The 23912-nt window shown below is 37.4% G+C and overlaps 2 protein-coding genes across 9 annotated transcripts in view; one reads left to right on the top strand and one right to left on the bottom strand.

Moving 5' to 3' along the window:
- Window positions 1-10746, bottom strand: part of CEP290 (centrosomal protein 290) — a 52428-nt gene extending 41682 nt beyond the window's left edge. Inside the window, exons 1-14 of one of the 5 annotated variants that reach the window (XM_042889437.1) lie at window positions 10668-10746; window positions 9683-9758; window positions 8557-8613; window positions 7867-7989; window positions 7648-7725; window positions 6846-6915; window positions 6599-6645; window positions 6078-6221; window positions 5802-5855; window positions 4773-4925; window positions 4222-4404; window positions 3787-3876; window positions 3589-3711; window positions 940-1063 (exon numbers count right to left, since the gene is read on the bottom strand). In XM_042889437.1, coding sequence (XP_042745371.1) covers window positions 940-1063; window positions 3589-3711; window positions 3787-3876; window positions 4222-4404; window positions 4773-4925; window positions 5802-5855; window positions 6078-6221; window positions 6599-6645; window positions 6846-6915; window positions 7648-7725; window positions 7867-7968 — 1168 coding nt within the window. In that variant the 5' untranslated portion in view covers window positions 7969-7989; window positions 8557-8613; window positions 9683-9758; window positions 10668-10746. Of the gene's footprint in view, window positions 1-939; window positions 1064-3588; window positions 3712-3786; window positions 3877-4221; window positions 4405-4772; window positions 4926-5801; window positions 5856-6077; window positions 6222-6598; window positions 6646-6845; window positions 6916-7647; window positions 7726-7866; window positions 7990-8556; window positions 8614-9682; window positions 9759-10533; window positions 10620-10667 lie in introns of those variants that run through there. The other 4 variants (XM_042889436.1, XM_042889438.1, XM_042889439.1 and 1 more) reach the window with 4 other exon arrangements.
- Window positions 10747-10920: 174 nt separating this feature from the next.
- The window catches only part of TMTC3 (transmembrane O-mannosyltransferase targeting cadherins 3), a 37067-nt gene continuing 24075 nt past the window's right edge, over window positions 10921-23912 (top strand). For 2 of the 4 annotated variants that reach the window (XM_042889677.1, XM_042889680.1), the window contains exons 1-3: window positions 10921-11005; window positions 21867-21981; window positions 22594-22810. In XM_042889677.1, the coding sequence (XP_042745611.1) occupies window positions 22622-22810 (189 nt within the window). In that variant the 5' untranslated portion in view covers window positions 10921-11005; window positions 21867-21981; window positions 22594-22621. Of the gene's footprint in view, window positions 11006-11321; window positions 11347-21866; window positions 21982-22593; window positions 22811-23912 lie in introns of those variants that run through there. The other 2 variants (XM_042889678.1, XM_042889679.1) reach the window with 2 other exon arrangements.

Genomic DNA, 23912 nt, shown 5'->3' on the forward strand with positions numbered 1-23912 from the left:
GTTCTTGTATATTGCACTCTAACCTATAAAGACTGATAGGTTTACTTTTATAAATAAAGATAAATAAAATAAAAATATTATTTACTTTTTTATGTTACCTCCAAAGCCCACTGAAGTTCTGTGAAGAAATTTAAACCATACTTGCATATATGATAAATGGAAATGAACAAAAAAATCAAGAGATAAATTTTACTTAAATATTTCAAATTTTTTTTTATATTTCTGAAGAATACACCTCCCCTATGAAGACAGTCTGAGAGAGCTGGGGCTGTTCAGCCTGGAGAAGAGAAGGCTCCAAAGACACCTGATAGCTGCCTTTCATTATCTACAGGGAGACTGTAAGAAAGAAGAAAACAGACAAGAGTCTGTTGTGATAGACAAGGGGAAATGGTTTCAAACTGAATAAGGGGAGATTCAGAGTGGATATAAGGAAAAGGATTTTTCACAATAAGGGTGGTAAGGCACTGGGATGAACTGCCCAAAGAGATGGTGAATGCCCCATTCCTGAAGACATTCAAGGGCAGGATGGATGAGGTTCTGAGCAATCTGATCTAGCTGTAGCTGTCCCTGCTCACTGCAGGTGAATTGGACCAGATACCATTAAAGGACCCTTCTGACTCAAGAAATTCCATGATTGTATAATTTTAATTTAATTTGTTGGTATGTTTCTTCTGTGGTGCTTTGATTAGCAAAGCCAGACTTTTAACATGTTAAAATCTTCGGTGTTAGAGACCACAAGGAAAGTAGAATGAGTGCAGAGACTTTTAAAACTTTCTCCCAGAGGAAGTGATCTATCTATAGCTGTCTTTGTTCACTGCATGGGAATTGTAAAGATGACTTCTAAAGGTCCCTTCAAACTGAAATGATTCTATGATTCTATAACATTTATTACTTCTTAATTTCCTTTTAATATATCCTAAAATAACACGCTCAGCTTACCTTTATCTTTTTGGAGATCATTTTTTAATTCTTCAATAAGAAATGCATTTTGTTCCATTTCTTTGGTATACTGTTCGACTTGCTCTGTAAGCAGTCTTATCTGAGCATCTCGCTCTTGCACACCCTACAAAAAAAAGCACACAAAAAAAACTGAAGAAGTTCTTTACTGGCCATCTCACTCTTGCACACTCAAAAAAAAAAAAAAAAAAAAAAAAAAAGAGAAAAAGAGAAGCTCTATTAAATAAATTCCTCTTTACTGACACAGAAACTACTTGTACAGAACACCACATTTCTTCAAAAGTACATGATAAATGAAAAGCAACTATGACAAAAAAAATTACACAACAAGCATATATACTATACTTACAGCATAGAGTTCAGATATTAGCTAAAAGCAGCGTATTTAAAGGCAAAGCAAGGAGAACAAAAGAAAGAGTAAAAGTAAAGCATTTGAATAACACAAACACACAGAGGCACTATTTTATTAATTTTACACAGAACAGTTCTCTAAGAGTTAAGAAGCCAGTGCATGATAAAAAGTTTTAGACCAAACAGATTTCTTACTACCTCCTCATTAACAGGTGGTAGGAACTGAGAGTTATATATTCAAGATTGGGAAGACTAACAATCCATCATACGTAACACCTAATTTGAAGGCTAACTTTCAACCAATCATTGACAACTTTTAATACTTCAAACCAAATCTTGCTTAACATGCATATGTATATACATCGGTAGACATGGATTGTAAAACTGTGCATTACCATTATTTCTATGCTTTTACACGAACTTCATAAATATCACAGAAAGCTCAATTTTATTTCTGGTGTCATTAAAGCAAAAAAGAAAAGGAAAAAAAAAAAACAACAAAGAGACTTGGAAAAAAATTACAGAAAATAATTATATAATATAAAAATTTCAAGAGTTGCTTACCTTACTTAACACCAAATTTATGAAAAACAAAATTTCAAGGTTTCTTAGAGGAAAAATAGATCACATGTTAAGAAACTAAACATAACCCTTTAAAATGTGCATATACACTGAACTACAACAAGCTTACTCCATTTTGAGTTACAACACAATGTATTAACTTTAGTTTTTAAATACTGTCTTTAAAATATATTTATTCCCACAAGCTGTTCAAAATAGCATAGTGACTGTTGTCCAAAAATCAAATTCTACAGCCATCTGATCAGTTAGAAATAGACTGTTTGACTGCGTATCAAAGATTTCTTCAGCTGCTTTCACCTTCTGATTATCAGAGGATGAGTTTTACAAGTTGAGAGGATGATGTTTTTTTAATTTTCTACTGAGAAGCTATCAGTTCCCAGTCCTGTAAGACTGCATAATTATACCTCATCAAACTATTCAGTCTACAAAGGCCCATAACATACATTCCAGAATTCCTAATGGGAAGTGAGATTATTTTGAATGTTTTAAAGTTTGTCAAGAACATTGAGAAATTCAAAATCATAATGAATTATCTAATTTTGGATTAATAAAAGAGATACTTAAATTCAGCTAGCTTTCACAAGCTGAACCACAGACTTCAACAACAAGGCACCAGAGAAAAACAACAGGAACAGAGAAGATAAAATCCCTAGGGAAGGTTTCTTCCTTGACAGATTTAGAAGATAAACTCAACTACAATTTATCAACACTAAATTCTGGACGCTCAGATGTTAAAACAATCTTTCTGCGAATAGTTAGAAAAGATAAATATAAAAGTAATAGAACTGACTATCGAAAGCCCAATCCATACAGAAAAAGACATTTCCTTTGTGCAGATTAAGCTAATTTTGTGGTGGAATAAATCAATCTGCCTCATAATTCTCAAACATGAATAGCACAATATTCTGGTACTTGCAAACTATGAAAGACTAAACTATTTGGTCAGTAGTTTACCTATTGAATGGTCTCACGTATCTGAACCTTTCTTTTTTCTTGGCTCAAGAAAAAAGCTTTCTTTCTGGCATTTTTTCTGATAAGACTGACTTATCTAGGAGGTGAGTGGTGGGTGTTGCTGTTTGGCAATCAACATCATCTCTTTGTGGACAATTTTACACTTGAAAGACAGGAGAGTTTACTGGAGGAAGACCTGGCTTGTAAGCAAATAACTCCTGGTACAGGAGATTGGGGAATGATAACATTGTATCTTGTGAAAACATGATACATGCGGGAGCCTCCCTGGTCTCTCTTATCAGCTGATTTAAGTTTGCAAGGCCTGGAACAAAAGAGTTCCTGCTGAGATCCCAAAGCCAGAAGCTGTCACCCCAAGAAGAACTGATTCGACCACAATGGACTTACAAATAAGTTTGTACCTTCAACGTTAGCAGTCTTCATCAAGTGAACAACACAACCCCTAACAACCCATCACTACTGAAAATCAACGTCTGAACTACGAGCAACTCGGGAATCCTGATGGTGACTCTCTATCTTGCTTTCTACAAAGACTCCTTGCTTTTATTTCCTATCTCTTTTCAATCATCTATCTTCCCTTCCCCATTTCCCTAAGAAACTAGGATTTGTAATAAACTGGTCAGGCTAACATTTGACCTGTTGTGTCATAATCTTGCCATCGGGTACACATATATTACTCTCTTCTATAATTGGAGCAAGACAGCATGCAATTTATCACATAGACTATACCTGCTGAAGGGCCAGTATACTGTTTCTGTTTACATCAAGTCGGGCCATTTTCATTTCCTCTTTCATGTTAAACAACATTTGTTGATATTCTATGAGTTCATTGTCTTTCGAAGCCAAGATTTTCTGAAAAGGTAAATAAAATACCATCAGAATGCTTGAAGTAATCCTTAAAATAATAAAAAAGGGTAATAAAAGTACCTTCCATTCTTCAACTTTTGCATTTATAGCTGCCATGAGAGGATCATCTTCCTCATTCTTTGCTTTCAGCTGGTCTGAAAGCTCCTGAACCTAAAAATGTAATTTGGATCAATTTGACATAAAAAAGAAAATGCTTTGCTTAAAAAACACGTATGTACAAATACACAACACCAAACACATACAACTCAGTGGAACAGCATTAAAGAAGAAAGTGGCTCTAAGAACACGGTTTGACTATAACTGTATGAAAGTATTTTGCAATCTGCAATCAAGTTTAAATATTTGCATCAAGTTTAAAGATCATATTATTTCCAGAAAGTGTTACTTCAGCAGAGCACATGTTTTTAACTGGATATACTGAATGTTTTTTAAATTAAGCTAAAATGTGACAGTGCAATATAAAACAAATTCAGTAATATAAACGTTAGTTCTTACTTGAAATTTGTACTGTTCATTCTCCTTTCTTAATTGATCCATAACAATATCAGATTGTTGCACAATTAGTTTCATTTTATTATATTCATCAGTCATCTTCTCCATTTCTTGCACTGATTCCTCAAGATTCTTCCTCATTTCTTGGTTCTGAATGTCTAACTTCTCATTAGTTTCAGTCAAATTCTGCAAAATTTAAGAATCCGCTGCTTTAAGAAGTGTGCGTCTTAGATACCTGAATAATCAGAAACTGAAAGCTACCTTAAATGTAATACTTTAAAGTATAAATTACCCCACAATAGAGTATTTCACCTCTGGTTCCTCAAATTCAACAAATCCTATGGGCTAAGCACTAAACATCTCTCAGTGTCAGTAACTTTATTAAACTTCATTTCTTCAAACATTTACAGATAGAAAATGTATATACATCACAGAACCCAACTGCATTAAAAATTCCCTTATTCCATGTGATTTGGCCTGTTATTCAGCATAGCTTTTGTGAAAAACATATTGTCAGTAACAGTCTAATAAATACTCAACAGCATCCATTTTACCTGAATTTCATCCAAATACTGGACAAGCTCAAGGTTCTTTTTAGACAACTGAGATCTGTAATCAGAATCATCTCCTCTTCGTGATAGAACTGTTTCTTTATGGGAATCTATTTGCCTCTGATAGTCAACTACGTCCTGACGCAATTGTTCATTCTGCAGAGAAAGCAATCCAAAAATGAATCTAGAAGGGCTGAAAACAAAGTTGTTTTTCTAGCAAGCTAACACAAAGGGCTAAGACAGTCAAATCCATCTAAATTTCTACAGTCTGCTTATGAAAATTTAAATGCCTCACCTTTCTCTTTATTTGTTTTTTCTTCTGATTAAAAAGAAGAGAACAAGAGCAAGAGAACAAAGCGTGAAAAATATTAGAAAGCACCTTCGCTTTATACACACTAAGTAGGAATCAACATAAAAGTAAAACAAAGTAGAATTCTCTGTATACCCATGCATGTGTATATGTACATACACACACATAGATAAAAAGGCCTAAGGAATGATTTTCAATCTTGTACCAGAACATTAATTTTACATTAATTTTACCTATTGGAAGATTACAGATTTTAAAGGTATAAAAACAACTACAAAATTGTCTTAAAGAATGATTCAAGAAGAAATTTAGTAGTAGTGAATGTTAACTCTGATTGTTAACTCTGTAAACTACTGACTTTAAAAAAACAAACAAACAAACAAACAAAAAACTATTAGCAAAAGCAGCAAGCATACACTGAATCCTGACTGCTATCCATCTAAGACTTTTGTCAACAGCATTTAAGAAAAATACTACAAAACATTAAAAACTCAAATAACCAAAGTCCAAATAAAATTAATCTTAGGACTGCAAATTCAAGCATAGATCCTGATCTCAAGTAGATCTATGATAAATACGTGAAAACTGATTAAAATCTCTTAACCTCTTCATATCAGTAACTAGAAAATGCTCTAGAATGTAAATACCATATCATGTAAAAAAATTATATAGAAAACTAAAAATGTAAAACCTAAGTAAATTAGTAGTCATTCTTTACTAACCTCTCTCCTTAATTTGATGTTCTCGTTTTGTGCATCTTCATTTCGAAGAGCAAGCTAGAATAAGATAATAAAACCTTTACTGTGTATAGTTACATATATACATATACATACAAATATATAAAGCTAACACCACAGATTATTAAAGCAAAATCCAGAAACAAAACAGTGACTCTGTTCCATCACTGGTTTTTATTCCAGAAGCTCTTTTCAGAATGTCAAACTTTTAAACATTGTTTCTCAACTGCTTTAGAGATACCAAAATGAAGCCTTTCTTACCTGTTCATTCACTTTCTTCTCTTTTTCCAGTTCCTTCTCTATGTCTATTAATTGTCTCTCCTTCTGTTCTACTTGTTTCTCCAGTCGGCGGATCTCATCACGCAAAAAACGGGTATCACGACCACCAGCTGAACTTTGTGCCATCTTGAGAATATACAAGTGACATAACAAACTGTTCCTCAAAATAGAAATGCATTGAAAAACAAAAAAAAAAAAGATGCTACAGCTACTATTCAGGAAACGCAACCGGAAGGCCTCACTAGCTTCCTTCAACAACAACAACAAAAAATAAAATAAATGGGGCTTACTAAAATACATTTCATTGTATATACAGTTATTTGTAAAAATAAGGCTGGTGAATACTCAAAAGCCAATAAAAAAAGCGTTAACTAAAATTTAAGGCTGTTACATCTCTTTAACTGGTTAAAATTGTAGTGTTTAAAAACAAAACAAAAGACATTATAAACCGCCCCCCCCCAGCATTCTATAAACTAAAACCATTTTAAAATGTTTAAAATTACCTGTAATTCACTTTCCAACTTCATAATCTTTGTTTTAAATAGATTTTCTGTTAAAATAGAACAGATACAGTGAATTACTCATGAGTGTACACAAAGCAACAATGATGAACTCAAGCCCTTAAATATCTGGCATTACTGAAGCAATTGACTACAGATAATTTCCTAAATTTAAAGAAACAACAAACAAACAAACCTAACAAATAAATTTAACAAATCCTTTATGAAGAGCATAATAAGATTTGCCTACCACATTTGGCTTGCTCTTCCCCAGCTTTTTCAACTTCTTCCAGCGCCAGCTCTACTTCTTGAGCTTTCATCTGGAAAAAAAATCACAGTAAGCAAAGGAAGAGGATTTATTACTAATGCAAACTAAGAGGGTGTCCCACAGATCTCAAGTTTAGGATTATGAAAACATTTGCAAAATAACATCGTATTGTTCTTCCAAAAAAAAAAAAAGAAACCTCTTCTATTTTTTTCCCTTTTTTATTTTTTTCAATTTAGAACTTCAGATTACTGAAATATTTTCTTCAGTGATTTATTACAAAGAAGCTGTCTAAACATTCAAAAGCACACAGCTGAAAATAAGAAATGAGGAAAAAAAGCTTCTCTAAAAAACAATGTGCTGAGCTGTGCAGGTCTTATTTCTTGTTTTCAGTATGTTTATGAATGTGACACTGTGACAGATTTATAGGATCAGTTTTAGGGTAGTTTATTCCATTCACATAGACACTTTTGAAGCTACTCCAAAACATCAACCCACTACAGCAACTTTGCTTGAAGTTAAAACCATCATTAATAACTCACTACATGTAACTCATTTCTGAGATATTTGTCTGCTTTTTCTGCATTTAAAACTAAGATTGCCTAACCACATAACAATGCTTGTCCTATTCACTTCACTTCCCTCTGATGAAATGATCTCAGGAGTAAGCAGTATGTTCAATGCACGAGAAAAAAGAAGAAAGAAAAAAAAAAGAGTAATCATTCATAAATTTAAAAAAGCAAATGTATCTAGAAAATTGGAGAAAGTGAGAATTACAAATACAAACCTTCATGAGTGACTGAGTAATTTTAAATAGATGCATCAATTGTTCAGGAGTTTCATTTTTCAAGTCTTTCCCATCAACCTGAAGAGACAATAGTGTTTTTATACAGATATCACTGAAATTCACAAAATAAATAATTTATGCATGAGCAAGAGCAAAAACAGGTGAGGGAAGAACACACAGCAATAGTTGTACTGTACGTTCCACTTTCCCCTTGAGTACCTTGGACAGAGTCTCAAACAATGTGTCTGCTAGTTCTTCTTGACGAGGCAGAGCATCTGGATCTACTCTCATGAACTTTTTCCAATCTAGAATGGGTGCCATATTTATTTTATATTATATTTCCTGTAACAAAAGATAGAAGTAACAATTGTCAGACATCGTTGCTGCCAATCAATCAAATAATTTAAAGGAGGCTGGGCAGTGAAGCAAAAAATTATTTTAATAACTGTATGGATTTTCTAGTACTAATTAATTTTCTGTTCATTTTTTAGCATATTGTAAACAAGATGACAGTAAAACTATTTCTTTGCACAAAATACACACATGTGATCATACACAATCAAAGAATTTAAAATTCAAACGTTGACTATCTGGACACAAGAGAAGCTTCAATTTTCCCTTCCAAATTTCCTTTGGTTCCTCTTAAATTCTACTGCCCTTTGAAATAACCCTTGTAAGATAAAACCTCCATAAAATCACAAAATCCTTATTTATTATATTTAAACAATGAACGCTTTCACTTGATGCTATGTATTCACTTCTTTGTAGTCATCTGTAGGATACTAAACTCTTGTATTAAGCATCCTTTCCTGTTGACTAGGATAACTGAATTCATAAAGGACAGCAGGCCATCCAGTAACTGACAAAAACCATATGTAAATTAATGCAAATCTTTGTTCTAAAGCTTACTTGCTGGTTGCTGTGGGTCACAATGACTTCTCATACACCCAGAAGAAAATACAGTACCTGAAAAAGAAAGAATTGATTGAAAACTCTGGATTATTATGTTTTTTGCTGAGAGTGGTGAGGTGCTAGAACAAGCTGCCAAGAGTGGTTGTGGATGTTCCATCCCTGGAGGTGTTAAAGGTCAGGTTGGATGGGGCCCTGGGGAATCTGATCAAGTACCTGATCTAGCGGTTTGCAACCTTGCCTGTGGCAAGGGGGTTGGAACTTGATGATCCTTGAGGCCATTCTATGATTCTATGATCCATAATGTTTTCTGGAGCTATCTATGGCCTATATTGTCAATACTTACAAAATTAGATTCTACTAAATTTTTAAAAGATGTCATTAGATCTTATATATATCACACTACATTATTAAAACGACATAAATGGTTAAGAAAATTAAGAAAGAAATAAAAATAAGCTGGACATTTAATTCAGTATTATCTGATAAACTAATGATATAATGGGGATACATATTATCTGGGAAAAAAAAAAATCAAGTTCAGTAAATATACGTAACAAAGATTTATTATAAAGCATATTTCAAGATCACTTCCCTCATTCAACAGTCATCATTTAAAGACTCAAAAACTAAAATTTCCTTCCTGAATGAAAGGCGGAACAGGTATTACATTCCCATTGCCTGAGCGATCTGAAAGAACAGTTCTATATTTTTGAAATCCAGCCTTATTCCTAACAGAGGACTAAAATCACCATTTTGTCATCTTCTTTAAATATGTGAAGTCCTTCAGAGCATTGGGCAGGTCTTCAACATTTGTTAAATATTTAAGGGAATGAGCACTCTATATAGTCCATGATCTGATAATGATGAAATATCTACTTCTTTTGCTTTTCTGTTCCTTGTAAATGACAATGGAAAACACAAGAAAATCACAAGCAGGCACGTAAGTGATTTTCGCATTCTCACCACTTCAGTTAATCTGATGCTACTTGATTTCAAGATCCTCGTGTTTTTTTTAACATTTTAAATTTTTTATTAAAAAATTCCATGTATAAAACATGGATGTAAAATGACTGTTAATCAGAACTATTCTGAGAGAAAATTCACAACTTTACTACTTTCCTACCTTCCTTCATTTCTCTTTTTCTCTTCCTGACTTATAGAATAACTTCTTTAAGAAAGTTTCACGCCTGAAATGATATCTATGGGGAGAGAGAGATGTATATAAATAAAATAGTCATTATTACTGGGACATCACCTCCGCTAAGCCATAGGCGGCACAAACTAAGTATACAGTATGTTCTATTGTAGATATGTATTTAAAGTACAATAAAAGCTATATTTCTTCTTCATAAAATGTAGCTGATCTCTTCCCCTCAGCAGAATACATGCTTTTACTTGGCAGGTGATCCATGTAGTGATACAGATTTTATCACAGTGAAATCAAGCACCACGACCAACAGCAGTTCCTCTTCCATAAAGATGCGACTAATGGCTAACCGAGTCATATACATGTATATACATATACATGCCACTAAATACCAGGAAATAGCACAGGCACGTGGGAGATGTGCTTTGCTGCACTATCCCTACAGAACACTATGTGTGAATTACAAAGCACAACTAAAATAGGATCTTGTGCAGGGCTCCTTTTTCGTTCCGATTGATACACCCTGGTCTTGACACTGACATGACCGCAATCCTTCCAGGATGCTGTTGTAAGACAGCTCTGCCTCCATCTCACCGCTGTTAAATTAGCAAATCGCCTTATTTCACATCCACCTTCGTAAAGGGACACAGCTGAAGCCTCAGTTGCAAGGAGGCAGCGGTGTGCGGCGTAACAATCCGAGGGCACTGCCCGGACGCTGCCGCCTGGCACCAGAGGCCCTCGTCCGCGTTGCGGCTCCCCCAGCCGCCCCCTGCGAGGACCGCTCTCCTCAGAGCAGCTCCGTCGCCACTCGCCGCCCCCGACCTCACCGCTCCGCCGGAACGGTGATGGCGGCGGAGGCCGCTGCTAGGCGACGCCATCAAACTCTCCCGCCGGTTCCGTTCTGAGGAAGCCGGGTAGGCGTAGGGGAGGAGAAAACCGACGCTTCCGCAGTACTACGAACCGCGCAAGGCGCAGCGGATTTTCACGGGCACGGACCCGCAGAGCAGGGAGCGGCGCAGAGAGCGGTGCAGATGACGGCCGCTCACCGCAGGCGCGGGTTAGAGCCGCCGCCCCGCACTCCGGCGGCGGACTGCAAATCCCAGCATGCCGTGCGGCCCTCCAGGACCACAGCTCCCGGCGTGCCTTGGCGCCCGTGGCCTCGAGCGGGGCGTTCTCCCGGCAGCCTCCGCCAGCAGGAGGGGCGGTAGCGCTCAGGGGAAGATCTGCGCATGCGTAGTGAGGTGGAGGCGCCGGCGCGAGCCCTGGGCAGCGACGAGAGCGCTCCCGCGGTGGGCTCAGGTAGGGCGGGCTGCGGTGGCGGCGAGTCGTAGGCCGGCACTCCGCTGACGGAATCTGGGGGCCGGGCTCGGCGGAGCCGCTACCGCGGCCGTGTTCCGCGGGGATGAGTTGTTTCTGTTGCTGAGGTGCGGCCTCGGTACTGGCCGCGCTTCCATGCCCCTGTTCGGCCCGCTCCCTTCCTCACAGCCCCCTCCGTTCCTCACCCTCCCGTCGCCCCCCGCTGCCCCAACCCGGCCCCGTGCCCCTGCGCTGCGGGCTGCGCGCTCCTTATCAGGAGTCCGCCTGGCTGCGCCTGCGGTACTGCCGGCACGTGTATGCGCTTACCTGTACGTCCTCTGTGTGTAAGTATCGGTAGTCGGCCCCAAGGGGCGGTTTGCAGGGCGGCACGGGAGGGGCTCGCATCTGTCCTGCCCGCATCCGTCGGGTGCTGCTGGCAAGTGAGGAATCTGAGCCCAGAAAGTTTGGGAGCTTCGTCTAGGCATGAACATATCTTCTCAAGTTGGAGAAAAACCGGCTCCCACTTGATGTGTGTTATATCCTACATATTCATTCACTAGCTGTGTTAAGCGCTGTAACTGCTTTCTTTTACGCTTTCTTAACCAAAAGACAAGGGCAATAATCTTTTGCTTTTGCTTTTTTTTTTTTTCTTTGCTGCTTTATTCATGTTTGCTATCTCTTTATCGGTGTAGATATTTAATGAGGGCTGACAAGACGCAAGATGTTTGGCATGCCTGGTAGTTACGTAACTCGTTGCAGCCATGTCATAAGTCTTAACTCTTGATTGAAGATAAAGACTTTATCTCTCAGCTTGGGGTTGGTCAGTTACAGCTCTGTGTTGGGTAAGAGAATACCCTTTGTGGTTAGGAAGGGGAAGGAGAGGCTGGATTGTATTTCTAGGATGGAAACTTGCTAAAAAGTAAAGTTATTCATGATTGAATGTAAAAAATAGAAGGAAAAAAACAACAAGAAAAAAAAAAGTTCTTGGTAGGAGTTACTTTTTAGGTGGGGCAGGTGATATACAGAGTATAAAGCTGCCTTGCTGTATGATGAGCTTCTGGGAAACAGATCTTTATCCCTGTGTCATTTAGAGACTAAAGTAGTCCATTGATGATGTTGGGGCAATCCCAAGCAAAATTACAGGCTGGGCCAGAATAAACTGAGAGCATCCATGAGAAGAACAGTTTTGGTGTATTTGCTGATGAAAAACTTGCTGTGAGCTGGCAATGTACGCTTGGAGCCCAAAAAAACTACTATATCTTGAGTTAAATCAAAAGAAGGATGGCTAGCAAGGTAAGGGTGATGATTGTCCCCTTCTGAGGCCTCACCTGAAATACTGCGTCCAGGCTGGAGCTGTTATGATGATTCCAGAGGAGGCCACAAGGGTGATCAGAGGATTTGTAGAGGAGCACCTCTACAAAGAGAGACAGGGAGAGAATGGGGTTATTCAGCTTAGAGAAAAGAAGGTTCCAGGGAAACCTTACAGGAGTCTTCTGATATTTGAAGGAGGCCAGTGGGAAAACTAGAAACAAAATCTTTGTCCAGGAGTGTAGTGGTGCAGTGATAGGACAAGAAGTAATGTCTTTGAACTAAAAGAAGGTTAATTTAAATTTAATGAAATAATTCTTTACCGTAAAGGTGATGAGGCACTGGAACAGATCGCCTTATCCTTGGAGATATTCAAAGCTAGGCTGGATTGAGCTCGGAGCAACAGTCTAGCAGGAGGTGTCCCTGCCAACAGGGAAGCTAGAAATGGATGGTCTTTAAGGACCCTTCTACACCAAACCATTCTATAATTCTATCATAGGATACTTCTAAATAGGAACACATAAAGATATATATTTATTTGTTTGTTAGTTTTTAATTCTCTTCGTGTTAGCAATCTGGTAATGTACTTGACTTTTTGGAAGTTTTGTTGTGGTCTTCTGTTACAACACCAGAATACATAATGGTTGATTTTGTAACCACATCTGGATTTGTAATTATTTTGTGCAGCTGATGGAGAAGATTGATGTGGAACTAAAGCAGATTTTGAGGTAGACGTGATAACTGAAAATGAAATGAGTGGGGAAAAAGATGAAATATTAGTCATACAAAAAATGACAATGTTTAAAATACAGAATGTCTTGGAACAAGTGAAGTAATATTTCTTTTGTTCTGCCCCAACTTGTAAACGTGTGATGAAGTTTATATAAGCAATTTCCCTTTTGATGAGAACACACTCTTACGGCTCTGGAGCCAGAAAATATTTTAGCTCCTTATTCCACAGCTTGACTTATCCTGATGGAAGAGATCAGCATCCATATTAAGCCATGTTTCTGATATCACTATGTTATTTCAAAGGCCTTGTGCAGAAACTGCATTATAAAAATTCAAATGCAACGTTGTTCCAAAATAAAAACAAATAGAAATCATCATACACAGACCAAGCATACTAAATAAGAATGTGCATAGCAGAGTCTTTTCAGCGTATGCCGCCCATGTAGCTTTTGTTCATGTGTTCTTTGGAGTTAATGAATGGGCAGTTTCTACTGTTTATATTTCTGGAACACAGGCTATTGACCATTTTGAGCTTTATTTTGGAGATGCTATTTTCCCATCACTATCCTATGAAAAAAAGTAATGTTTTTTAGCATAAATATGAAGTGTATTATTTTGTTATTGTTTGAATGAATAGCTTGGTAGCCCCTCCCCACCCCCAGAAAAAAGGAGTGGGGAGGGAGGGAAAAGAAAGATAAGTCTTACTGGAGTCTTTGTTCCTAGTATTTTATTATTTTAAGTTATATATTATTCTACCTAAGTATTTCAGTTATTTGTATTTCATCTGATTGTTGAAACAAACTGAAAATAAACCATGAGCTAAGACTATATCTCTTATCCATGTTTAAATTGCTTTATACTTTGATCCTCATTTGTATCAGAATAACCTAAAGTGTCCAATCATTGATTTAACTAATTGGTTGCCAATAAGCTCCTCACTCTGCCCTCTGGGAAATCTTTTCTCTGGCATTGAGCATGTGTCAGAACTGTGATTTCTCATCTCCTCATCTAGTTGATACTTCATAGTTTTGCTGAGAGAAGTCTGGGGGCACTTTTCTTCCTAGGGAATGAGAAGTACTTCAGATTAGACGTATTCCTCTTAATGTTGTCCTGTTTGCAGGAGGTTACTACATTTAAACATCTCTTGCATTTGTTCTGCTCTTGGGCTTTATCAAGAGGAAAGGGACTGTAGGTGTGTTTTGAATTTGTCCTGAGTTCCCAATACTGTTTGTCTTCTCCTGTATATGATCCAAGCCCAGTCATGAAAACCTCGATTGTCTAAGTTGGTTAAAACGAGTTCTACTTTGGAGGGATATTTTTAAGATAAGATAAATGTTGGAAGGAAACAGTGGAAAAGAAATCGTGATATCTTTCCATTATTAAACATGGATATCAAGTTAGAAAAAATCTTAGATTTAGTCAAATAAAAATACTGAAAGTGAAGGTAAGTAGGTAAGACAAGTGAGGGCAGTATTGGAACCTTAGGTACTAAATGAAGTTTTAAAGCAGCAAAACTACTTGCTTTAGATAGTAACTTTGCAGTTGTGACAGCTGTTTGAGATGATTTTAATGAATGTACTTATTCCTGGCAATTTCATAGGAAATGGTGAGGAGGGTTAGGTGGATTGTATAGGCTTTTTCATATATGGAAGTACCACAGCTTTAAAATTTTCTTTTTGTTCCTTCCAAAAGAAAAAAAGATGACTCAGTGTTTCTTTGTAGTAGACATAATGAAAAAAGACATAGTTATTAATACACTTCAGGGGGTAAAACAAGTAAATACCATTACCCAATAGAAGTAAAGTTTTGAATGTATGTTTAAGTTCTTAAAATTAGGCATAGGATTTATATGATAAACATAAGTATATTGGCTTCTGAAATTCCTGTTGATGTAATGTGTCAAATAAAATATTACTTAGCTGATAGGTAATGATGGAGCAGTAAACAGCCGCTGCATATCTAGGGACTGCAGTGGCACTCTTGCCTAAATATGTCTTAGTTCATAGGCTTAGAAGGTAGTTTCTTCACTTTCAAATTTCCAAAGTGAGGATACAAAGCATCTCAGTTTGGTTTTCGTGTGCATTGTATGAACACGTTGATATTTTGCAGTGTGCTATCCTCATCTGTCTGTAGTGTCATGGATTTTGTACTGACTGGGAAGAAACATCTTCTTGTTCTCCTACTTCTCTAAAAGTATTTTGGCTTTTGTGTAATATCTTACTATAGTTTGCAATTCTTGAAAAGGACTGAATAAGCTTGTAAAGAATTCTCAGCAAATTGGAGGAATGTTGCATGCCTTATAAGCTAAGCCTGCTAGAGAACTCTGGTTCTTGTTTGTCCTTTTCGCTTTACATCTCTGTACATGCATGAAAATAAGCACAGTAGAAGACACATTTTTCTACGCCATACAGCTTGAGAAAATTAGACTAATAAGCAAGTATTGTGCACAGCTTTGGCATTCTATTTTTCCATAATTATCTCTCGTGATCATGAGGTATAAGTTGCTGCTTATTGTTTGCATCCGTATATTTTTCCTGACATGTTTGGATATTACTGTAAATTAAAACATTCAGCAGAAATCTTTGAAATTAGGCATTTGTCAGTCCTCATTTCGTCCAGTCACGTGGGGACTGTGTGGCTGTCTTGGATCATGAATTGACAGTCGTACAGCCCGAAGGCTGATTGGGGTATCAGGTGGAATTTTTACTTTTACTGTGGAAGTAAAAGGTGGATGAGGTTAAAAACAGCCCCTGAAGGGACAGTCAGTCTGTTTACGTACATTGGACCAGTCAGTAGTGTGGTTTTCTGTTATGGTTTAACCTGACAGGCAGCTCAGCACAGAATCACAGAGTCAAAGAATGGCTCAGGTTGGAAGGGACCTCAAGCATCATGAATCTCCAACCCTCCTGCTACAGGCAGGGCCACCGACCTTTCCATTTAATACTAGACCAGGCTGCCCAGGACCCCATCAGCCTGGCCATGAGTACCTCTAGAGACATCCACAACCTCTCTGCACAGCCTGTTCCAGCACCCCACTGCTCTCATAGTAAAGAAAGCATCACACAGCTCACTCCTCTCACTCATCCCGTAAAGGGGAATCTGAGCTGATACTAAGACTATAGGATGGAAAAGGAAGGAAAAAATAGTAATAATGATAAAAGTAGTAATAAAAAATAGTAATATATTATATATAATATATAATTAATATATAATATATATGTAAGTTACATACATATATATAAAGTGGTGATGTATGATGCAGTCAGTCACCACCTGCTGAGCCAGACACATCAAACCCATGGCACAGATAGCACTGTGGTCTGGCCCAGCCCTTAAAGCACACCCGTTGTTTGGCAGCAGCCAAACATTAGTGTGCTGTTAACACTGCCTGAGCTGAAACCAGGGCACAGGGAGGCAAGTGTGGTGCTAACTCAAGTTATGGCAAATAATTGTGTGCATTCACTTGACTGTTTAGTCAGTGAATCAAATTGTGTGCATTTTGATTCACTGACTAAACAGAGTCAAGTGAACATGATGCCTTGCTTTCCATTCTGTTCAAACGGAACAAAATGAGTTGCACTAATGTTTCAGATGTTCAACTGAAAAATCTGACCATATCTCTTTACTTTTATGGGCCCCATCTTAGCAGAGAAAAACATTCCTTGCTTTGCAGTTGTGCCTTATTCATGTAATCCATTTTTGGTGGTGCGTACCAGATAGTGAATAACTGTTTTTCAAGGATGAAATATAGGAACAAAAAAATGTCATGAAAAATCTGACGAACTCACTGGGAATTACAGCTACCAGCCTGATATGCTATTTTCACAAAAACAAAGCCAGATATTCCACTAGTTCTGTATTTTTGTTGCTTTTTTCTGTTTCAATAAAAAATGTTGAAGATTAAGTTTAATTTTAAAGCATGGTGTCAGAAGTGGATGTTGGTGGTATGTCAGTAGAGGTTGAATAATCACACCAATATTCCATTACATTTTCTTGCCATATAACGAATGGCAGCAGGGGGGCACCAGCAAAATGGTGTCTGATGTAAAAGTGCATAAGAAGTAAAAGCATGCCACTGTATTCCTCTGTGCAGAAAAAAGGGCACCCATTGGCATTCATTGATGTTTGCTGAAAGCTTGTGGAGCCCAAGCAGTGAATGTGAGCGTGGTGAGGTTGCAGATGGTGCGTTTCAGTAATGGCAGCAGTGAAGTCAAGTCACATGTCAGTCATTCATGCGGCTTTTTAGAAGTGTAACATGCAGATTCTTGTTCATTGCTGATGAAAATCCATAGCTAGTGTTGGTGACTATGTTGAAAAATAGTTTTTTGTAGCTAGAGTTTTCTTTATCAAATACTGCTACTGTGCTCTTTGTAGCTGTTGTAGTTTCTATGGAAACAAATGTACTTTTGGAGCAACCTATGTACATTATAATAGTAAAAGTTAGAAAGTAGGTGTGAATCAAGAAGAAATGGAGAATTCATTATTTTTATTTGATTGTAATTTTAATTTTTTTCTGAATATAAATTATTTTTTGTCTTTGTGTGGATGTGAATAGTAAACCTTAGCCACTCTCTTGTCTTCTAGAAACTCATTAAGGTAGTAAAGGAATACATAAGAAAAGTAAAATATACTTTATTCTGTTGCTTAATGAATAAATCAAATTTGCTTGTTGAAATACGTGTCACATTTCAAGAAAGAGAAAAAATATTTCAAATACTTGTTGATGTCACTGCAGCAACAGTGTGTCTCCTCCATTGGTGCAGATTTTTGAGTGCAGCATGCTGGCTCTTGTTTGTAGCTGCGAAAAATGAATAGTTAATGGTGATGACTATGTTGGAAAATAGTCTTTGCTAAATGAGATCTTTATCAAGTAGCGTTGTCATACTCTTTATATCTGTTATAGTTTACATGGAAATGAATAGGAGGCATCACTTTTGGAGCAACCTTTGTGTGTGCTGCCCAAGATAATTTCTGTTTGCTCAATGTGTCCCACGCAAGCCAAAAGGTTGGACTCTCATGTCAGTTGACTGATGTCCAGTTAGTTTCAAGCAGCAGCAGCTCCTCCCTGAGCCAGCTTCCCTGGTTTTATTTTTCAGCACGGCAGGATATGGTATGGGACATCCCTTTGGCCAGTTAGGGTCAGTTGTCCTGTTTCTTTTCCTTTCCAGCTCCTTGTGTCCACCCCTTAACTCTCCCCGTCTGCTCTCAGCCAGCAGGGCAGCACGATAAGCTGAAATGTCCTTGACTTAGTGTAAGCACTGCTCAACAAGGACTAAAATGTCAGTATGCTAGTGCTCTCAATGTTATTCTCATCCTGAACCCAAAGCACAGCACCACACCAGCTACAAGGAAGAAAATTAATTCTATCCCAACTGAAAGCCGGGGTATTCTCCCTCACAGCAAGCCTTTATTAACAAACAAGTTGCTGAACAGCATGTTTTACAGATATTTATCAATACTCCATCACTGAAAATGGTAAAATACTAACACTTGCAAGACCATACTTGGGTTTCTTCCAAATTTAAACATGCCTGTTGAGTGAGAAAGGGAAAGTATCTCACTCACCATGACTCACTTTAGCAGCCCAGTCATATCAAGGCTTCAGCAACCTCATGCACATCTGCTATCCATGAGTTTCTTTGTCATGTGTACTCCTTATATGGCTTCTTACTTTCTAATGTAACAACAGATTAATTGGTATGGAGAATGTTGGCTGCCAGATAGTAATTACTATTTTCTTCTGAGATTAATGGCAGATTTGCTTTTGTCTCACTTACAAGTACAGTTGAACTCTCATAAGCCTCACTCAGTTTTAGTCTTACATTTTCAACTCATTGCGTATTCAGAGTTTGGTGATGGGCCCAGTTGTAGAGTAGATAAAAGTAGCATTTCTGATGTGAAGTCCTTTCTTTCCTTGTCATGCTTAACTAAAGAACCACAGAAGCATCTTTTCCATAGTTACACTTTAATTCAGCAGGAACATTACACTACCCTATAGACAGACCAGATGTAAAAAGTAATTTCCCTGATTTGTTTTCTAGCACAGATCCCAAGAAAATAAGACCCTGGAATGTCAGAGTGCAACTGAGCAGATATTAAGAATCTGCGCTGCATTTTTTTTCCATTTTTTCATCACCTTGCTTTTCCCATTTTTCTCTCACCTTCCCTATAAGATGGAAGATGGGGGATTCTTCCAGATTTGTTATGTGTTCTTCACTGCCAAGGGTGCTTCTGCACACTGCAAAAGTTTGAGGCTAGCAGCAGCTCAAGCACTGCTTTGTGTGACTATCTGGAGCATAGGAAGTTCCGCACAAATGTGCACAAGAACTTCTTTACAGTGAGGTGACGGAGCACTGGAACAGGCTGCCCAGGGAGGTGGTGGAGTCTCCTTCTCTGGAGATATTCAAGACTCACCTCGACGCCTACATTTGTGACCTGGTTTAGGGAACCTGCTTTGGCGGGGGGGTTGGACTCAATGTTCTCTAGAGGTCCCTTCCAGCCCCTACAATTCTGTGATTCTGTGACTTGTTGCTAAAATGTATTTTGTGGTGTTTACTTCTTACGGTGAATTTAGTAAGTTAAGAATTGTCTGTGGATCAAATAGTTGTTTTGAAGGAACAAACTTAGCACATAGTTGCATTGGTGACATTTGAAACGTGCAGATGTAGGGAAGGACAAGTGACATATAAGAAAATTCTGATTTAAAATTATTTGTAGACTTATCTTTCTGGTGATGGGAAAGTCACTTGAGGCTTGGGATGCAGCCAAAATCTTAAGCTCTCTGTGCCTAAGATTTCTCTTACATCCAGATGAAAACAGCATTATTTTCTCTATAGTTTGCACGCAGGTCAGTGTAGCAGTCAGGAACAGTGTGATCAGTAGTGGTGTAAAATTAGAGTGAGTTCTTGCTGGAAGAAATAATAGAAGTTCAGAACAAAAATGAAAGATTTTAAAAGCACCAGAATTGCCTAAGATTAAGGCATGAGTAAAATAGTTGTGTTAACATATTCTGTGTACAGAAAAGTAAAAACCTTCAAAAAGTAGTTGAGTTCGCAGTCGACTGGATGAACTCATTCCTTTGGACAGAGGTTGCTTAAGAATCGATCTCATTTTCTTTCCAGTTCAGTAGCATTATATATTTCTGAACTAAGAATGTTTAAGAATTACCTGTTTGACTCTTTGAGATTCAAATTAGTATCTACAAAGGCTTGCTGCTCCAACCAGACAGTAGACTTATACTGCTAATAAACAAAGAAGTTTCAGATCACTAAAAACAGCTCACCTAGAGATGCATTTTCTTAAATGTTGAATTTAAATAATTCTTAATGTTGGTTCTGCATGGCAGTATTACTTTGTCCCTTAATTTTTGAAACATCATATTTCATAAACGTAGGCCTATATGTATACTTCCATTCACAATTACTCTCTGGGCCCTCCATCCAGCCAGTTTTTTTATCCAGTGGAGAGTACACCTGCTCCAGACATGAGCTACAAGTTTCATCAGGAGAATACCATGGCAGAGGTATTTGGCTTTGCTGAAGTCTAGATAGACTACATCCACAGCCTTTCTCTCATCCACCAGACGAGTCAATCAATCATAGAGGGAGATCAGGTTGATCGAGCAGGACCTACCTTTCATGAACCCATGCTGGGTAGGTGTGATCCCGATTGTTTTTCATGTGCTGTGTGATCACATTCAAGATCTGTTCCATAGCCTTCTCTGATACTATGGTCAAGCTGTCAAGCCTGTAGTGCCCAGATCTTCTCCTTCCAACCCTTATGGGCAATGTGAATGGGCATCATGTTGGCAAATCTCCAGTCATCTGGGATCTCCCTGTTTCACCAGAACTGCTGATGGATGACATAAAGTGGCTTAGCAGTCATTTTTGCCAGCTCCACCAGTACCCTCAAATGAATCTCATCTGCCCTTATGGACTTGTGACTCTGAGTGGAGTAGCAATCACTAACAGTTTCCTCCTAAATTTTGGAGGTTTTATTCTGCTCCCTAACTCTGTCTTCCAGCTCAAGGAGCTGAGTACCCCAAAGATAACTGTTCTTACTGTTTAAGTTAGAAACAAAGAAGGCATAGAGTACCTCACCTTTTCTTCTTTGTGGCAGTGTTCCCTACTGCAGCCAGTAAAGGGTGGAGATTCTCCTTGGCTCTCCTTAATGTATTTGTAACAACACTTTTGCTTACCTATTACAATGGTGACGAGATTAAGTTCTAGCTGGACTCTTGCTGTTCTAATTTTCCCTCTGCATATTCTAGCAACATCCTTCTATTCTTCTTGAGCTGTCTACTCCTTCCAAAGATGGTAAACTCTTTTTTTTTTTTTTTTTTTTCCTGGAGTCTCAGCAAAAGCTTGCTGTTTGGGCAGGCAGTCTTCTTTCATGCTGTCTTGTCTTACAGGATGCAGGGACAGCCTGCTCCTGCATCTTTAAGATTTCCTTCTTGAGGGACGTCCAACCTTTTGGAGCCCTTTGCTCTACAGTACTGTCTCCTAAGGGACTCTCCCACCCAATGTCTGTCCTCTGGAACTCCAAGATAGCAATTTTGCTGACCCCCCTCTTCTCTCTTCATCAAGAATAGAGATCTGTCATTTTGTGGTTGCTGTGCCCAAGAATATTATTTTCAAACAACCCGATAAATGATGCTTTCAACTTTTGACCTGACCACCTATGTATTATGTACGAAATAGTCATAATATTACTATTACTATTAATAACATTACTATTTAATAATTTCAAGGGATTAGGAAGTTTATGCAAGATGAGATAAGATTCACTTCTAATGTTTTCTTTTTACGTGCTATTTTTCTTTAAGACAGAACGCTCATGAACATTCATTGAAATCTGAGAAGTTGGTACAGTTGAGGAAAAAATGACTTTTTCATGAGCTTCTACAGAATATGCAAAAGAGCTAAGTGAGATCTTCAATGGTAAGTTTAACTTCTGTTATTATTACAGTTACTCTGTACCAGTTCTTGAATGCCTTTATTTATTACTCTCTACAGGTTTCCCGTCCTTCAGAATGTTTGCAGTATGTTATTTTAATTGCATTTGAAACTTTTTATTAGAAACAACTTTTAAACTAAAAAATGCAAATCATTAATGCATTGTCTGCCCTTCTGATAATGTAAGCCATCAGCATGTTAATTTATTCAGGGTTCTAGAGTGCCTAATTTTCAGTTCTCCAGTTTGCAACATTCACTTCAGTTACACAGCTTTTTGCTGTAAATTACGTCCCAAGTCATCTCCAGTTTTAGGTCTTAGTAGTAGAACGTGAAATGCAGTAGTATCAATGTGTAATACAAGTATCCAGTTTGTGTGAGGGCTTTTTAGGTTGGTGGGTTAGCTCTTTAATGAAAATATTTATTTTAAACACTGAATTAGATAAAATGAATAAGACTTGAGGAAAAAAAATCTGTTAGTGATTTTTAGGTGAATAACATCGTTAACTTATAAAATATGGAAAATATTAATTTGATTTTATTTATCAAGTATAGTGTTTATTCAGTGAAATTGCCCATTTATCTGTCTGAATATTGCAGCTTTTGTCCATGAAAGATCTTAGAGAAGATGGCTGAAATAAGCCTGAAGGAAGTGGCTCTAATAGTTGGTGTGGTGGCAGCCTGCTACTGGAACAGTCTCTTTTGTGGCTTTGTTTTTGATGATGTTTCAGCAATTTTGGACAACAAAGATTTGCACCCTTCTACTCCATTAAAAAATCTGTTTCAGAATGACTTCTGGGGGACTCCGATGTCTGAGGTAAACTGTCTGTGGAACTTTTAGACGAAATAGGGGAAAAAAAATACAGACAATTTTTACACTTTTTTCCCTAATGTGGTTTTAACCACACTAAAACAGTTGGATGGAATTTGATGATGTTTGTATTTTGAACTATTGGATTAGGAGTAGATGTCTCTTGTAATTTTTCCTTTCAGTAAAAGAGCTTATAAGAAAATACTTCAGGTTTCTGTGTTACCTAATTTTAGTACAGAAATTAGACAAATTTGACAATTTTCCCTTCTCCCACATACACATTGACTTAGAATAGTATTTATTTTTAGTGTTTGTCTGGAAGGAAAGATAACACTGAAACAACAAATCTAGGATTTGGAGAATAGGGATTTAATCTATTATGTTCATTTGAGTAAGTATATTGTTATGGATTGAGAGTTTTTGGTTAGTAGTCTATGTTGAGTCACTACATTTTTATTTGAAAAGCTGCACTGGCATTAAAGTTGTCAATAAATATCATTAAGCAGCAGTACCAGAAGGGTTTACATAAAATTTGGAAAGTCACACATGATACCATTGATGGACACATGAGGAAAAGAAAAAAAAAGACTGTCATACATGTTCTGCCTAAATGACTTTCCACCTTGTAATCTTCACCTTTTCATGTCTGTAATATACATCAATTTTATTATGAAATAATAATTTCTAGATCTACAAATAGGCTTTGATATGTAATTTTTGTATAAGGAAAGCTTCCAGACTTTTTCAGACAGCCAATCCTGTAGTCATTCAGAGTACATGGGCTCCTAAATTCCAGATCTGATTTTGCACTTAGAAAGCAAACAAAGGTCTGATGAAACTTAGCAAAACTCAGATTAGTTTGAATGTTTGTGACTTTTAAATTATGTTTCACATCTTGTGCAGTTTCAGTGTTTTTCATATTTATGTGCAATTTCACATTTCATATGTGCACATAGGCTGGTACACATATTAAGAATATGTAGGTAATACATTTATCTGAGTGCACCAGAATTTTTATTTTCTAAAATATGAAATGTGAGATTGATCAAAGCACCTGAATAATACATTGGAACTGTGGGGAAGATGGAAAAAATAATTAGAGTTAACT

This window comes from Lagopus leucura, unplaced genomic scaffold (assembly GCF_019238085.1).
Source record: "Lagopus leucura isolate 7727_CA_CO unplaced genomic scaffold, USGS_WTPT01 Super-Scaffold_100159, whole genome shotgun sequence".
Lineage (NCBI taxonomy): Eukaryota > Metazoa > Chordata > Aves > Galliformes > Phasianidae > Lagopus > Lagopus leucura.